Source organism: Pseudorca crassidens, chromosome 4 (genome assembly GCF_039906515.1).
Source record: "Pseudorca crassidens isolate mPseCra1 chromosome 4, mPseCra1.hap1, whole genome shotgun sequence".
NCBI lineage: Eukaryota > Metazoa > Chordata > Mammalia > Artiodactyla > Delphinidae > Pseudorca > Pseudorca crassidens.
This window is the reverse complement of record NC_090299.1, coordinates 1,623,557-1,641,870: the sequence shown is the minus strand read 5'-3', so window position 1 is coordinate 1,641,870 and position 18,314 is coordinate 1,623,557. Positions and strand designations below refer to the sequence as shown.

The 18,314-nt window shown below is 48.0% G+C and overlaps 1 protein-coding gene across 5 annotated transcripts in view; it reads right to left on the bottom strand.

Annotated features, from left to right (window-relative positions):
• RNF4 (ring finger protein 4) overlaps window positions 1-18,314 on the bottom strand; it is a 42,930-nt gene that overhangs the window by 5,572 nt on the left and 19,044 nt on the right. For all 5 annotated transcript variants that reach the window (XM_067734888.1, XM_067734886.1, XM_067734890.1 and 2 more), the window contains 3 exons: window positions 17,299-17,459; window positions 13,626-13,740; window positions 11,460-11,553 (listed from right to left, as the gene is read on the bottom strand). In XM_067734888.1, coding sequence (XP_067590989.1) covers window positions 11,460-11,553; window positions 13,626-13,740; window positions 17,299-17,307 — 218 coding nt within the window. In that variant the 5' untranslated portion in view covers window positions 17,308-17,459. The remainder of the gene's footprint in view (window positions 1-11,459; window positions 11,554-13,625; window positions 13,741-17,298; window positions 17,460-18,314) is intronic.

Genomic DNA, 18,314 nt, shown 5'->3' with positions numbered 1-18,314 from the left:
AAAAAACCCGTCTCCATAACACCATATTGCAAAGGTAAGGCAGCAAGTGCTGGTGCAGAAGCTGCAGAAGGTTATCCAAAGCTCCAGCTAAGATCATTAATGAAGGTGGCTGCACTGAACAACAGATTTTCAATGTAGACAACAGCCGCTATTGGAAGAAGATACCATCTAGGACCTTCACAGCTAGAGAGGAGAAGTCAGTGCCTGGCTTCAAAGCTTCGAAGGGCAGGCTGACTCTCTCCTTAGCTGGTGGCTTTAAGTTGGGGCCTTTTAAGTGCTCATCTACCCTTCCAAAAGCCCTAGAGCCCTTAAGAGTGGTGCTAAATCTACTCTGCCTGCGCTCTACAAATGAAGCGACAAAGCCTGAGTGGCAGCACATCTGCTTACAAAATCGCTTACTGAATATTTTAAACTACCGAGACACACTGCTCAGAAAAGAAGATTTCTTTCACAATATTAGTGCTCACTGACAGTGCACCTGGTCAGCCAAGTGCTCTGATGGAGACGGACAATGAGGTCAGTGATGTTTCCAGGCCTGCTAACACAGCATCCATCCTGCAGCCCCATGGATCAAGGAGTCATTTCAGCTTTCAAGTCTTATAATTTAAGAAATATATTTTGTAAGGACAGCTGCCATAGACAGTAATTTCTCTCATGCATCCAGGCAAAGTAAACTAAAAACCTTCTGGAAGGGGTTCACCATTCTAGATGCCATTAAGAACATCTGTGATTTCACGGGTGAGGAATTTGGAAGAAGTTGATTCCAACCCTATCAGATGACTTTGAGGGATTCAAGACTTCAGGGGAGGAAGAAACTGCATATGTGGTGGAAAAAGCAAGAGAACTAGAATTAGAAGTGGAGCCTGAAGATGTGACTGAACTGCTGTAATCTCAAAGTAAAACGTGAACAGATGAGGAGTTGCTCCATACGGATGAGAAAGTGGTTTCTTGAGATGGAAGCTACTCCTGGTGAAGATGCTGTGAAGATTGTTGAAATAACAGAAAAGAATTAGAATACCACATAAACTTAGTTGATAAAGCAGCAGCAGGGTTTGAAAGAAATTCTGCTATGGGTAAAATGCTGTCAAACAGCACTGCTGCTACAGAGAAACTGTTCATGAAAGGAAGAGTTGATTAACTTCATCGCTGTCTTCTTTGAAGAAATTCTCACAGGGCCCCCGGCCTTCAGCAGCCACCGCCCTGATCAGGCAGCAGCATCAACATCGAGGCCAGACCCTCCACCTGCAAAGAGATTACAACCTGCTGAAGGCTCAGATGATGGTTAGCACTTAGCAATAAAGTACTTTTAAATTAAGGAAGGCAAGGGCTTCCCCGCTGGCACAGTGGTTGGGAGTCCGCCTGCCGATGCGGGGGACGCGGGTTCGTGCCCTGGTCCGGGAGGATCCCACATGCTGCGGAGCGGCTGGGCCCATGAGCCACAGCCGCTGAGCCTGCGCGCCCGGAGCCTCTGCTCCGCGACGGGAGAGGCCACAGCAGTGAGAGGCCCGCGTACCGCAAAAAAAAAAAAAAAAAAAAAAAAAATTAAGGAAGGCAAATTCTCATAATGTGCGATTGCACACTTAATAGACTGCAGTATAGCACAAACAACTTTTTTACATGCACTGAGAAACGCAAAGGTTTGTTGTGTCTTGCTTTACTCACTTTACTATGGTGGTCTGGAACTGAGCCCACCATCTCCAAGGTGTGCCTGTACTCAGAACTTGTTAAGATTCTTTTCTGCAACAGTTTCAAACCTGTCAAGTCAGCTCTCTCACTGAGCTACTACCTGTCTGTCTACACCATCACCAGTAGTACCCCTTTTCCCTCTCGCTTGTGTGTGTGATCAGCTACTTCAGGAGAGCTCTCAGGATTGCTGTTGAAAGCCCTGCTGCCACCTCTCCTTGGCTGCCCCCGTGTTAGGGGCACAGAGGCTGACCCTTTTTGGCACGCCATCCTGCCCCGCAGAGATGGGAAGCTCAACTCTATTCCAACTCCCTTGCAGTGGGGATTCTAGACACGAACTAAATTCCCTCAGTGAGATACACTCATGCTATTTGGAGGGCAGAAGGGTAGAGGACAATTTCAGCTGCTGTAGGTGGACACAGATGCGGGGATCAAGAGGCAGTCGTGGCCGAGGCTGCAATGTCCAAAGCCCAGGTCTGTCCTCCCAAGCAAGAAGACACAGTAGCATTTCCTTGAGCCCAAAGAGATTAGTACAGGTGGTAGCTGCCCCCTCCCATCCTTCTGCTTGGAGCAGAGGTAGCAGATCCCATGGTGCGTCAAGGCTGAGATGTCCGGAGTTATTCCTAGACACCTGCTCCTCCAGCCTTTACAACACCACGAAGCAACTCCTCCCGTGTATTTTTTTTAATTAATAAATTAATTAATTTATTTTTGGCCGTGTTGGGTCTTCATTGCTGTGTGCGGGCTTTCTCCAGTTGCGGCGAGCAGGGGCTACTCTCCGTTGCCGTGCACGGGCTTCTCATTGCGGCGGCTTCTCTTGTCGCGGAACACGGGCTCTAGGCACGCAGGCTTCAGTAGTTGTGGCACACAGTCTCAGTAGTTGTGGCTCACGGGCTCAGCAGTTGTGGCTCGCGGGCTCTACAGCGCAGGATCAGAAGTTGTGGCGCACGGGCTTAGTTGTTCCCGCGGCATGTGGCATTCTTTGCGGACCAGGGATCAAACCCGTGTCCCTTGCACTGGCAGGTGGATTTTTAACCACTGCCCACTGCCACCAGGGAAGTCCCCCTCCCATGTATTAAAATCCATTTCTGCTCCAGAATAAGTAGAGCGGATTTCGGTTTCTCCAGCCTCAACCCTGCCAAATACAAATGGCCATCACAGGAAGGAAGAAGGTCTGAGCATAAAGATCTTCATTTTGCAGATGAGAAGCCACTGAAGACACTTCCCCTTCCCCCCAGAAGAAGCTGGAAAGTGTGACTATGAAACTGGCGACAGTCAACTTCATCACCAGGACCATGAACTGGAAGACAAGCTTGGGCTGGCAGAAGGTGCTGTTCATATGAAGTCTATAAGGGGAGCTCTGAAGTTAGCCAAGAGCAGAAGGAAATTCTGCTGTGGGCAGGGAAGACCCCAGTTTTCCTCCACTCCAACACTGCTTTTACTGCCCTTTGCCAAGAAGGACCACTGACCAGGTGTGGATGCACCTGGAAGGAATGTGACGCCCCTGGGTCCCAGGCCACCAGAATGTGGCAACCAGGTCTCCACAGGCTCTTGTGAGCCAGACCCAGCTCGCCTCTTGGCAGTGCCAAGCTGAGGCCGGACCTGAACACTGAGCCCCCAGGAAAGTCCCAAGGCCCAGGATGCTGCTGGCACAACGGCAGGTGCTCCGTACTTAACTACTAGGTAAATGAATACACGGTGGTCAGAGAGCCTCCTTCACTGGTGATGACTCTGTCCCCATCCATGTTCAATGGAAGAACAGCTCAGAGATGAGGCTTCTTGCCCAAAGGGCAGAAAAGAATGGCACCACAGCCTGGCCTCCAAGCTCCATGACTTCCGGTGACCTGGAGCCACCTCCTAGCTGATGGAGGTGAGATACTATCACTGGTATTCCCTCCACCCAGCAGCCAAGTCACAACAAATCGAGAACTCTGGACTTCCCTGGTGGCGCAGTGGTTAAGAATCCACCTGCCAATGCAGGGGACACGGGTTTGAGCCCTGGTCCAGGAAGATTCCACATGCCACAGAGCAACTAAGCCCGTGTGCCACACTACTGAGCCTGCGCTCTAGAGCCCGCAAGCCACAACTACTGAGCCCACGTGCTCTAGAGCCCGCAGGCCCAACTACTGAAGCTTGCGCGCCTCGAGCCCGTGCTCTCCAACAAAAGAAGCCACTGCAATGAGAAGCCCGCACACCGCAACAAAGAGTATAGCCCCTGCTCGCCGCAACTAGAGAAAGCCCGTGCACAGCAGCGAAGACCCAACACAGCCAAAACAAAAACAAACAAACAAAAAAATCAAGAACTCTGCAGGTGCTCTGGAATGTCCCTTCCCCGTGGTCATAGCCCTGCAGGTAACAAAGTGCTTACCTAGCACAAGAGACAGAGGTGGGGAAAAGCACTGGGGCTTCAGAAATGTTGACTCCAGGAGTAAACAGATGCAAATAGGAATAATACCAGCTCTTGGACCTCTCATCTGGCTGAGAGGCCTTTCAAAGAAACAAAATACCAAACGGAAACAATTCCCCAGTCCCCTAGTAGGTACAGCCAAATCAACACTGTGGAAAACTGGCTCAAGCTCAGACCACACATTCCACCCCACCTTCAGCCTGGCTTCTCTTTCCTGACTCTAGAATAAACTACAGGCAGTGTGTCGGAGACAAACACGTGGAGACACGTGGAGCATGAACAACCCACAGCAGCACCGGCGCCGCCTGCCTCCACACCCGGGCACACTGACTCCATGTCAGGCACCCAGAACCCCGGTGGGCTTCTGAAGCACAAGTGAGCCTCAGAACCCCTGCAAACAGCGACACCCGTGTCACAGACTCCTGGTCAGTGGGGCAGGATAAGCCTTTCTTCTTCTACTAGTGGACAAAACGCTTGGCATTCTTAGGGCTACAGCAACATGCTGGGGTTAAACAACAGAATGGAACCAAGTAGCAGGGTCCCTGGGGTCCTCTGCAGGCAAGCTGACCTCTGGCATTCCCAAGAAAGCTCACCCAGCTGGGAGCTCAGAGAGCCGCTTGCTCTAAGTGACCTTCCTAGGCAGCACGGCACATCATTCCACTGGAAGGAACAGCCACATGCAACCACCGTGCCCACGAAGGATACGCCTCACATCCAACAGGTGCTCGCATCACACAATTACAGAGTACTTTTACTGTAGCACCGCCACGAGCACCAAGAAGACTGTGCTGACGTGAACATCCCAGTCGAGTGAGCAATCATGTCAGATTCCATGGACAACTGTTTCACTTCCCCAATTCTGGGATATGATGTCTGGGTTCTTCTTCCTTCATATATAATTACACTGGTTCATTCACTCATTCTAGCAGTCACTGTGTACCTCTCATGCCCTTTACTATTCCCAGCCAGAGACGGACCAGGCTCTGTCCCTGCCTGTAAGGCTTCACCAAGCAGACCCTTTCAACAGTCTCATAAATCATAAACCAGGTGAGGTACAGAGTATAACACAAATAGCTCTATACATTAGTACACTATGGGAACAGAACAAAAAAAGATTCCAGGAAAACCAACCTGACTTTAAAAGAAACAATCTTTTGAAATTCGATGAAGGAAAATAGTCCAAGCAAGTCCCATTTTAAATAACTTTCCCCTGGAAGACTCAGTTTCTTAACGAGAGGAGTGAGTCTCTTTTCCATCACTGCATGACTTCCAGCTGGAACAGAGACTGGCATACTGCAAATGCTCATGAAAAGTGGTCTGAAAATTTTAATTCATCTATCAAACCAGATAAGAAAGCAGAAGGATGGGACTTCCCTGGTGGCACAGTGGTTAAGAATCCGCCTGCTAATGCAGGGGACACGGGTTCGAGCCCTGGTCCGGGAAGATCCCACATGCCGCAGAGCAACTAAGCCCGTGTGCCACAAATACTGAGTCCACGTGCTGGAACTACTGAAGCCTGCACACCTATAGCCTGTGCTCTGCAACAAGAGAAGCCACCACAATAAGAAGCCCATGCACCGCAAAAAAGAGTAGCCCCCGCTCGCCACAACTAGAGGATGCCCATGCACAGCAACGAAGACCCAACACAGCCAAAATTAAATAAATAAATTAATTAAAATAATGAAAAAAGAAAGAGAGCAGAAGGATGGAAAACAAGCAGAGACTTCCAATAAATGGCAGGCTGGTATTTCCATCCATTTTTCCACTGAAAACAACCAAAAACAAGATAAAACATACATATTTTTAAATAAAGAGGTATCAAAAAAAGAGAAGAATTCGGTCAACAGTATAGGGAATACAGTAACCCAGAGGGAAAAAAAGCACAGAGAATTCTTAAAAAATTGAAGCCTACTTTTGAAAGCCCCACAGAGAAACCAAAGCCCAGGCAGGAACCATGGGGGCAGGTTATCTAGTGAAGGCCAGCCATCGGGGGCAAGCCAGGCTTAAAGCAAGACCCAGTAAGTATCAAAGAACTGACATACAGAATGTTATTTTCTGACCAATACTGCAAGCAATCAATAACAAAAAGAAAATACCCATATATTTGGAAGTTAAAAAATAGAAATTTGATAAATATGTTGAATTAAATGTAAAGTACCAGTAACATAATTTGTAACATATAGCTAAAGACAGTATAATCTTTAATGCATTTATTGGAAAAGAAATGATGAAAATTAGAAAAACAGCAAAATAAACTCAAACAAAGAAAGGAATAATCAATGAATGAAAAACTTACAAGAGAAAGGATCCACAAAGCTAAAAGTTGGTTCTCTGAAAGATCTAATAAAGCTCTGGTGATACTAATCTAAAAAAATAGAAAACACAAATAACCAGTATCAGAAATGAAAAAGGAGACATCACTATAGATTCCACAGAACACAAGACATTATGAACAAATTTATGCAAATAAAAGTGAAAACTTTAGATGACATCAACAAATTCCTAAAAAATGTAATTACCAAACCCTATTAAAACTCTAGGTTATGTACTTCACTGTCAAGTTCTAACAAACATTCATGGAAGAAATAGTCCAATCTTACAAAATCTTCTGTGGAACGGAAAAAAAGGTGTCCAACTCACTTTGTAAAGATACCAATATGCTGATACCAGAACTCTATAAGGAAAAATTACAGACCACCAATCTTACTCATAAAAACAGAGGCAAAATTATATATGAAACATTAGCAAACCAAATCTAGCAACATAAAAAGATAATGCCATGACCACAATGCTTAAGTGGTTTAACACTAGAAGCAGGGGAAAAAGCAACATTAGATGAAATTGTTAAATTTCGACATTGATTCAAGATGAAACTTATAGCCAAACAGGAAATAGAGAAACTTTTCCACTCTGGTAAAGGATATAAACAAATCGAAAAAACTTACAGCAGAAGTCTTATTTAATGGTGGAACTCTGAAAAGACTCTTTCAGATTTAGAATGAAACAAGAATGTCAATGACTGTCACCATTTTTATTCAGCCAGTGTTGAATTTTCTAGCCAGTGTGTTAAGGCCAAGGAAAAAAAAAAGGAAAATAGAGAAGAACCAAAACTTGTTCTGTGTACACAGAAATTCAAAGATTTACAGATTAAAGGCTTCCCTGGTGGCGCAGCAGTTAAAAATCCACCTGCCAGTGCAGGAGACATGGGTTCGAGCCCTGGTCTGGGAAGATCCCACATGCTGCGGAGCAACTAAGCCCATGTGCCACAACTACTGAGCCTGCACTCTAGAGGCCGCAAGCCACAACTACTGAGCCCGCGGGCCACAACTACTGAAGCCTGCACACCTATAGCCTGTGCTCTGCAACAAGAGAAGCCGCCTCAATGAGAAGCCCGCGCACCGCAACAAAAGAGTAGCCCCCGCTCACCACAGAGAAAGCCCGCACACAGCAACAAAGACCCAATGCAGCCAAAAATAAATAAATAAAAATAAATTTAAAAAAAGATTTACAGATTAAGAACTGTTGTACTAAAAAAAAGAAAAACCAATTGCATTTCTTTATATTAGCAAATAATAAAAAAGTGAAAATTTTAAACACCATTTTTTTTATAGCATCCTAAAATACTATGTACCTAGAAATAAATCTTCTAACAAAAGACTTGCAAAATCACTCCAGGGAATATTATAAATCCATACACAAAGGGCTTTCCTGGTGGCGCAGTGGTTAAGAATCCGCCTGCCAATGCAGGGGACACGGGTTCCAGCCCTGGTCTGGGAAGATCCCACATGCCGCAGAGCAACTAAGCCCACGTGCCACAACTACTGAGCCTGCGCTCTAGAGCCCGCGAGCCACAACTACTGAAGCCCGCGTGCCTACAGCCCGTGCTCTGCAACAAGAGAAGTCACTGCAATGAGAAGCCCGCGCACCGCAACGAAGATCCAATGCAGCCAAAAATAAATAAAAATAATTAAAAAAAAAAACATACACAAAACTCATATAGATTATAGACCTAAATGTGAAACGCAAAACAGTAAAACTTTTGGAGTAGAGGAACATATTTTTATGGTATGGGATTTTCATCAACAAATTGATAAGTTGAACTGTATTAAAATTAAGAACCTCTGTACATAAACCAAAAAGAGAAAAGACAAGCCTCTGAGTAGCAGATTCAAAACACAACTAATGGCAGGCTCATATTTAGAACTTATAAAGAATTCCTAAAAAATGAGACAAGGTCGACAATCACACAGAAAAATGAGTAGAAAAAAAGACTCAAGTGTTTAAAAAAAAAAGATTGCAACAGGCAATTCGCCAAAGAGGAAAATGAAACACCACTAAACATGAAAAGATGTTCAACCCCACCACTGATGGGAAAACACACATTAAAACCATGTGGGATACTCTAGACAACACCAGACTGGCTAAAGGTTACAGTGGCAGTGAGATGTGGAAGAACCTCCAACACTGGTGGGAGCGTAAACTGGTACATCCTCTCTGGAAAACAGCTTGTCACTATCTAGTGACAATCAAAGATATACATACCCTAGGACCCAGCAGTGACGGCCTTTTTTGGGTACGCAATGCCAAAAATAAGTTAAATTTTGAGGGAAAATATTAAAGCAGAGATGTACAAGGTCTCATTGCACCTTACAGCTTTTAAGACTTCTCCTAATTCATCAGGGGTTTAGGATTCCTTAGAGTTAGAATAACACAGCCTGTGTAGTTTCTCATCCAGTCTTAAGAGGGTTCACAAGAGTTCTAACGTTGTCCCTGGATCCTGGGATGTAAAGGATGCAGAGCTACTCCCAGGTGATATTCAGGTGGTACACTTAAGCCTGTCCCCCTGCATTCTGGCCGAACTGGTAAGATTACCCCAATTTGGGAAACGATATATTTATTCATTTCATACTCTCCTGTAGGCGGGGCCTGAGGTAACCCTAAACTTGTAATTCCTCTAATAGATGCTCCTTGATAAGCTAATAATACTATTAGGTTTTCCAAGTAGATCTGCTTTAGAGAGTGAGAATTTCAGTCTCGGGTATACTTCTCACTGTAAATTTTAAAACTGGCATTTGGATTTATTAAACACCAATAAAGAATGAAGGATGATTAGAATAAGGGGTGCTATTAAGTCCGAAACAATTATTCCATGTCTGGGGCCACTGAGGCCATGGGAAGGTAAGTCCTCCGACCAAACTGGCCAGTGCCTCTGGGACAAGAAGCGAGGACTCCTTCTCAAGTTAGCCTCCCCTTCACCTATCCACCTGCCCCTGGCTATCCACCCACTCCCAGGGCAGCTCCCCCAACTCTAGCATTCCCATCCTGGTGTCTCTCAATGACTCTCCACACCCAGAGAAACAGGAAGAAGGCTGGAAAGCTCAGAAAGGAAGCCCATGTAGGGAGGGCAGACTGGCCATCAAAACAAAACCAAGGCGTAAAAGGGGACATGATGACATGGGTCTGGCACCCAACAGAAGCCAATCCTTGTCTCCTTGAGGGCAGAAAATGCGGTCTTGTGAGCAGAATCCCGGCCATCTCCCAGGGCCTGGCACACTGCAGGTGGACACTGAATACTGGAGAAATTAAGGACTAGCAGCACTTTGAAGTGCTAATCAGCAACTGGGCTGAGGCTCCAGCCACGGTACCAAATCAAGCTACCTTTCCAGAACCTGCGGGAGCCCGCAGGGAGCAGCAGCAAAGCTGTATGTGTGGGCTTGGCTAAAAAGTTCATTCGGGTACTTTCCCATTAGATGTCACGGAAAATCCGGAACGAACTTTTCAGCCAACCCAATATGTGTGTACCTTAGAACAGCGGTCCCAGCCTTTTTGGAACCAGGGACCGGTTTTGTGGAAGACAATTTTTCTGCACACCAGTGGCGGGGTGGTGGGTGGCAGGTGGCAGGTTCAGGCGGTGATGCGAGCGATGGGGAGCGATGGGGAGCCCCAGATGAAGCTTTGCTCACTGGCTGCTCACCTCCAGCTCTGCGGTCTGGTTCCTAACAGGCCGCGGCCCAGTACCGGTCTGCGGCCCAGGGGTTGGGGACCCCTGCCCTAGCAATCACACTAATCAGGCCCTAAACCTGCTCAGGCTTATCTCAGAAAGTTCCGACTGGTCTCCAGGGAAATTACTGCCTCCTGTTTGGGGGCCACGGTCTCCCCGAGCATTCATCCAAAATCTGCTGGGGACAGTCTGATGACGCAGCAAGGGCAGCTGCCTCGCCTTTGGGATGGGGGGAGGGGAGGAATGAGAGGGAAGGACACACCACAGGACAGCCCAGCAGTTTCAGACTGACCAGAGTCTAAATCTCTTAATTTGTCAAGACGTGCCCTGTCCTCGCTCTTTTCTCCTTTTAAAGTCTTGAAGCTTCTCAGTGCAACCCTAGTCTACGGTTCTAAGCACAGCCAGGACAGCCCCAAGGCCAAGGGGAAGACTCAGCTCCTAGCAACCCCACTCGCCCCACCAAACCGCAGCCCTCAGCAGCACCTGCCCCCTACTGGCCCAAGACCGTCCAGGGTGTCACCACCTCCACTCCACACAACTGCACACTGCATCAAAAGGCACTGCAGAAGCATCCCAAGAGGCCAGTATGTCCTCAGGATGTGGGTCTGTGGGCTGACCAGACTCTCAGACCCACACACAGCTATGCGCCCCTGACCTGTGGAGCCAGGCTGCCAGAACCACTTCTCCACATGTCCCCTGACCAGCAGGTCTCCTTCCTGAGGGCCGCACAGGGGCAGGCATGCTCCCTGTGGGAGGGGGCACAAGCAGCCTCCCAGGTGCCACCCTCCCTGGAGGCACGACACAACCAAGGCATCAGGTGGCAATGCAGGGGGCCTGCATCCTCCGAGGCAGCTGCTTCTGGGACTCGAGAGATTTCCCACTGGCAGTGCTGAGCAAATATCCCCATTCCCACCAGCCGCGAGGGTGTGAACTCACATTTACTCAGCTTTACTGGGCACCACGTTAGGTGCCAGGCACTCACATACAGGATCTCTTTTAATCCTCACAACACTCTATTGACATGGACGGCATTATCCCCATCTTATGGACAAAGTGAATGAGGCTAAGTAACTTGCCCAAGGTCACACAGCTGGTGTTAAGCGTAGAATCGGGGACCAAAGAGAGATCGGGCCTCAGAGTTCTCCCCAAAAGCCTTTATGGCCAGCTATGTAAAGGACAGGATCGCACAGATTTACTAATGTGATTAATTTAAGCAATAATGTCGCAACAAATGACTTTCCTGAAACATTTTCCATCTTGAGCACCAGTCACTGAAAGCATGCCTTCTTTAGCCCAAGCTGTAGCCTGTGACCAAGGCCTTCAGACGTGCAGGCCAGGGGCCCACAGCCAAGAAAGGGCAATCCTCACGCTCCAGCACTTACCACGACTGAGTCGCTGTGAGTCAGGTCGACGACCACAGGCTCTAAAGATTCACAGGTGAGGTCCACTATTTCATCTCCAGCTTCAAAATAAAGCATTTGAACAAGCTTTAGGAGGAAAGTAAAGGACTACTGCTCTAAGTTTCATTATTAGCATGATTACAAACAGAGCACAGTCTTATACCAAACTAAAGTCCCTGAAGTACAGAAGTAACGGGGTGACAGGCAATGAATACTCTTCCAGAATTCTGCTGTGAGTAACAGGGTATGGGCTTTACAAATACACCATCCTGTGTGTGTCTGTGCACACGCACACCTCTCCCCGTGTCCTCACACTGCCACACAGCTAGGCCTCCGTGCCCCGCACCTGCTCAGCTCATTCACAGGGGAGAGGCAGCAACTTACCTGAGGTGGGATGGGGGGTGCACATCTGGGGAAGGGACCAAACATGCTCAGCTTGGGCTTTGGGATGGATCTGTCTGAAACCTCTGCTCCCCTCAGACCTCCGGTCATGCTTAGCTCTGCACCTTCATCAGTTACGTTTTAAACTCCATTTGGCTCTAAAGTGCTTCCCACTTGGGTGGACAACAAGCGTTTATTACTGGTCCCCTAGAACCCCAACCCACGCAGATGGGTTGAGCCTGTTCTGCAACTTGCCTTTGAGCCCTAGAGGACAGCGCACTGTCTACCTGAGCACAGGACAAGGGGGGGAAAGGCACGTGCCAAACGGTCACCAGCGCTTACATCCTGCAGGCAGAAAAGAGGGGCAGAGTACAACTTCCATTTATATAAACTGAAACAAGACTTACAACCATGTTTGTTTCTATTATTATTAACATTAAAAAGTAAGAGGGAAGAACTTTTAGAAATACTGTTTGTTTAATACTCAGGGAAAGTGACTTGTAATACATTTAACATATTCAAACTTGTTTTGTTCTCATGTATTAAAAAGTTTCACAGGAATAAAAACCACAATACATCAAAGCCGTCCAACGTAATTTATACAAAATGACTTCATTCTTTTTAAAGAATAGTCCATATATGGACATACCATAATTTACAGAACCGCTCTCTTTCTGATGGACACAATTTTTGGCTCCTACAAATAAAAACGGTATTCCAACGGGCAGCTTGTGCATACAGCCCTGCACATGGGTGTAAGACTGACTGAGGATGAGCAGTGCTGCAGTGGAAAGCAGTAGATCTTGGCCAGGTTGGAGATTCCACTTGTGGGTTCAGGGTCCCAAATGAGGAGCCTCCTGCACCTGCCTCTCCTGCAGGGTGGCAGAATTCAGACACCAGGGCATCAGCTTTGGGGTGGAGGGGAGGACGGCCCAGGGCTGTGAATTTATGTTAGAAGTGAAGCTCAGAGACCACAGAGACAATACAGAGAACTTCACTCCCCTGAAGGGCCCATGAAATCTACAGACAAGCTGCTTGCTTCTCTTCTAATGTCAGTTTTCAGGCATCGTAATTATAAAAACAACCTTACTACCTGCAGAGCTGAGGCACTTGATTCAGGCCATCTGCCACTCCCGAGGCAGGAAGAAGGGGGAAAAGCCAATCTGGCCTCTGCCTGCACCAAACTCCCAACACACCCAGCTCTGCCAACAAGTCTGCCTGCTGGGGCAATTTTTTGTCTTAATGAAGAAGAGGAAGAAAGCGGAGTACTTCCCGAGGCCAAGTAAGTTGAGGCACAGTTTCAAAGAGAAAAGGTGGACCCACGGCAGTCTCCACTCCATGCTGCACACCCCTGAAAGGCTGGACGGTGAGCCCAGCTGAGTGGCCGTTTCTAAACCTGTGGAGTCTCAGGGCAACCAAGGAGGCAGCTCTTGCTCACCTTAGCTTTTTTAAGTTGCGAACGGTAGGCGAGTCTGAGACTGTAGGTCTTATAAATGCACTGATATAAGCTAAACCTCGTATAGTGTTACGTGACGAGCACTGTTCTACGTGTCCTGTGTCATTGACTCATTTCAGTGCTATGATAACTCTACACAGCAGCTACTGCATATATATGCACAGCATTATCCCCCGTTTCAGATGAGGAAACTTAAGCCTGAGTTACAGGTTGTGTAACTTGCACAAGGCCCGTGGCTGGTAGGTGGCATGTTGGGCATATGTGCTCACTCATGCCCAGTGTCACTGGCAATCTTACCGCTTTCCACAAGTTCTATGGGTTCTGCCTCCAGGGCCATCTCAGGGGGGGAGGATGCTTCTCGAGTTCGCTTCTGGGCTTGTCTAGAATTTACTGTTCCTCCACGACGCTTTCTCTGAGGGTATCGGGGGAAAAAGAAACAGTTACATAAGCTCCTGACCAGTAAGATTTCAGCCAAAAGAATAAAAAGATCAACTCATTAAGAAGAACAGGGGCTTCCCTGGTGGCGCAGTGGCTGAGAGTCCGCCTGCCGATGCAGGGGACACGGGTTCGTGCCCCGGTCCGGGAAGATCCCACGTGCCGCGGAACGGCTGAGCCTGCGCGTCTGGAGCCTGTGCTCCGCAACGGGAGAGGCCACGACAGTGAGAGGCCCGCGTACCGCAAAAAAAAATTAAAAAAATAAAAAAAAGAAGAAGAATAGGAGGCCAGTGAGCAGACCTGAGGTCAGGGTCCTTTCAAAACTTGAGATTCTAGAACACTGAATGTTTATAGAGAGAAATCATCCAGAACATATAGTGAATACAAATTCTATAAAGTAAAATTTCTGTTATAAAGACTATTGGTCTGTCTAAAGTACATGACACATAACTCTATGGAAGCCTCTGGTCCAGGTTGGGATTTGGCCAGAAACCCCTTCTTTTAACCAAAAGTTACAGACCTATTTTCCTTGGATTTGTATTTGGCCTTACTGAACCCCTTCTGTTTTTCAGCCCAAAGCCCTTCAGTTTCCCAAGTTTCTATTCACTGTGAAAAGTGGGTCTTTCTTTGGGAAAGGTTTCTGGCCTCTAACCTTTTAGGATACTATCAAGTTGTAGTTTACACCCTAATAATCACCCGCCACAGCTCCAAGAACCAAAGTTTTATTTTTTTTTCTTGTGATGAGAACTTTTAAAAAAATTTTTTCATTGTAGTTAATTTACAATGTTGTGCAGTTTCTGCTATACAGCAAAGTGAATTAGTTACACACATACATATATCCATAGAGACCATTACAAAGTGCTGAGCAGAGTTCCCTGTGCTGTACAGTAGGTACTCTAAGAACCAGTCTTTAAAAGGCTGTTCCCAGGGGCTGCCCGAGAGACATGCCTCTGGAAGGTCTGAGCTGTTAACCAGCCTATCTGCAGCCCAGACCCCCTGACCAGCCTTTCTTCCATGTCCTTGAGCTGGTTTACCAATACGCTCCAGCATTTCTGGCCTGGCTGGGGCCTGGCTGGTCCTGAAAGACAAGTTGAGAACCCGCCCCCTGACATCTTCCTCAAGAGACAGAACCTCCCAAGTGACCCGCAGCCTCATCACTCCCACCCTGTACGGCCCCACCCAAACCTAGCTCCCTGTGTTTCGGTGCTTCTTCTCTCCCCTGGCCTGTCCCACTCCTCACTGGCACCGGGCCTGCTCTGCTTCACACTGGGCGATGTGGGGCAGTTACTTCACTACTAAGTCTGAACTTCCTCACCAGTACCAGACTCGCAGAGCTCTCCTAAGGATGAGGCGACATACCATATGTACAGTACTGAGTGCTGTTAGAAGACAGCATTACTACCCTAGTTCCTTGTACGCCTTACTAGGCATCCTATCCCTGGAAATGCTGGAGGACAGGCAAGTGTCCATGAGATGTGCACAAGACTCAGGAACATCCATCACCCAGCCCAACTCTCTGGCAACAGAGAGAAGCCTGATTCCTTTTGTGTTCTGACTCTCTTATCAAATGGCAGCTTGAGAAGTTTCGGAAATGTAGCTGGGTTGAGCAACTCCCACGGATCTAAGGAACAGGGAAGCATCCCCAGGAAGTCCCAGAGGCAAGCGACAGCAGCTGTTCCAAACGGTCCAGTGAGGAGCTGCTCTGTCCCTCCAGGGAGCTGGCATGAGTCCACTACCTGGTGTTTATATGAGTTTCCCCAGCAGCTACCAGGTTACTTAGGGCTCCTTAACTTTTACCCCATTCTCTTTGAAGTTGCCCTTGTATCTTCCATCCTCTGAAAAGGACCAAATCTGTCTTAGCAGACAATGCTAAACAGAACCTTCATGCCCCAACCTGTGCAGCTTTTCCAATGAGGGAGGTTAAGAAGTAGTCACAGGTCCTGGCCAAAGTCCAGGTGCTGAAGCCTAAAAGCCCCGTCGTGGTCACTGTAGTAATGTGTCCTGCCAGCACTCACCCCCGCCCCCACCAACAGCAGTCCTTTCCTGGCTGCTCTTTCAGCCGCTCCCTGCCCTTCACCTGGCACCCTTCCCAGCCTGGATGACCCATCCCTTCCCTTCTTCACTCAGCCAGTTCTTACACAGCTTTCAGGAACCTACTCACTGTGAGCTCCACCATGAGGACGTTCCTCATGCCCTCCGGCTGACCATCTCATGACCCCCCACCCCAAGCCTCCAGAACCCCCACTCCACCTCCTCTTCCACCTGCACTCCCCGAGGGCAGGGAGGAGGTGGCTGTTAGCACAGGGCCAGGCTCAAGAAACCCTAGAATATGGGAAAAGACTTCGCCCCCTCTGCCTTCCTATTACTCTTGTCACGCTCTCCTGCTTTTTAATAGCAGAGCCCTCACAGCTTCCAGTTAAAACCGACCATCCAATCACCACCACACAAGTTATTCACACCACTCTGAGGAAATTTTAACCAAATTCTTCACACACTCTTATAAGAGGCTACACTGCTCAGTCTGTTCAGGTCCTGCCTGGGCAGAGCGTGGGTTTCAGAGGTGAGGTGCCCAGGCTTAGGAGGTTTCCTTAAGGTGAACTGTGGTGGCAACCTGCAGATACGGGACCAAGATGGGAGGTCACCTGCCCTTTAAAAAGATAGCTCCAGCGAAACAAAGGCCCTTTTGTGTATGAACGTCAACGGTGGGTCTGGAACACAGTGGGGGCCAGGAGTGGTCAGAAGGGATGGGCCAAGGGGAGGGGGTGGGGGTCGGTGAACAGAGTCTACAGGATTTCTACCACTGTTTCTATCACCCTGGGAACCGTTTTTTCAGCCTTATCCTGCACCCCCCACCCAACACCATTCACAGCACTTCTGGAACCTGGAAAAAGAGTATGAGTTTCACATCTGGTCCACCTGATGTGAATGCACTATCTCAGAAAACAGCTGTTTTGAGTTTAGATCATATGAGCAGCCCTGTTAGTAGGGAGTAAAGTGGGGAGGGGGACCTTCAGGCACTCTCCGGACTCAAGGGGCTCCAGGTGACATCTGGGTTACACCAAACCAGAGCTGCCCCTGCAGTCTGATAAAAGCTCTAAACAGGAGTTACAATGACTTACCAACTTTGGTCACTGACCCTAAGAAAACTCACCAAGGATTATTACCGCTACCGATGCTCACATTGGACCAAGAACTACACAGGGAAAAGAAATAGAAGGAAAAACGGAAGATTGGGCTGTAAATAATTAAATAAACCAGAGCCCTAATATTTCTGGGACACTGACAGCTGCTCTGGAGGTATAAAACTTCAAAACCCTCAACCATCCTCAGCCTTCTGTCTTTAGGGCACCACCCAGAACACTGGACTCTGACCTAAGACAAGCAGGTTGGTGCGACTACCAGAAGGTCCTGTGCACACTCCTGTAAGAACCAGGGTTACTTAGAAACACCCTTACGGTGCTCTCATTAGGGTACACAAGGGGTGAAGTAATTGTTTAGCCTGAAAAAATAAAATTCATGAACTTACAAAACTCACCGTACTCATTGTGCTCTGTGGTTCCAACCTATAGAGGAGAAGGTGATCTATACCAGGATTTGCAGAGAAGCTGAATGCTCAACCTCTCATGCCTGCTCATTACTCATCCTCTAGCTAGCATAGGAATTTGTAGCCAAACAGACTTCCAGTATCTTCAAGCCCTGAAAAACAAAGATCATCAAGTTGATAAATGCTGCCCCCTGCATCATCGACAGCAAAGCTCAGTTCAATCATTTACTGGTCTTTTCTGTCAGCTGCGTGCTTTGCTGAACACTTAATGCAATTTATGTCCTTAATCCACGTTCTTCTTAGGAAGTAAGCATTCTTGTAAAATACAGGACTACCTGACCCCAAAGCCTGCAGTTGGAAACATTATGCCACCTCTTGCCCTCCTTTCTGGCCGTTGAAACCCCCACAGATTCTCCTCAGCCCATGGCACCCTCCCTGCCTGTCTGGACTTGCCCCTGTGAGGCCCAGTTGAAAGATAGGCTCTGGCCTTTGTCCAAGCTTGTGCCCACCCCCGCCCCACCAGGCTGTGCTAGGAGACAGTGCAAATGGCAGGGCCCCAGCCAGCTGCTGGTCATTGCATGATTCGCTCTGGTTAAACCCAGGCAGCCAGCATGGTGATGTTCTGTGACCCGCTGAGGGAGCAGGCAGAGGGGACAGAGCCCTGGTGTCTCAGTTAGAAAGGAGAAATCCTGAGCCCTCTCGCGCAATCTGCGCAGATGCGGCTTGCCTCACTCAGGCTTAGCAAAGCGGGTACTGTGCCATTACTTTGACCGTGCGAGGCTAGGGACCCAGAGCTCACAGCCTTCAGTTCCTAGCTTCCCAGGATACAGTGACCGTGCCTCACTGCACATGCTCTGAGGATCCCTGCCGACTGGGAGGGTGGGTGATGCTGAAGCCCCCTCCCATCTTGAATCCTCTCTGGAGTAATGAGGAGAAGATCAATAAACAAATGGAAACCCCTCCACCCCACAAAACAAACAAACAAACAAAACCAAAACAAAAGAACA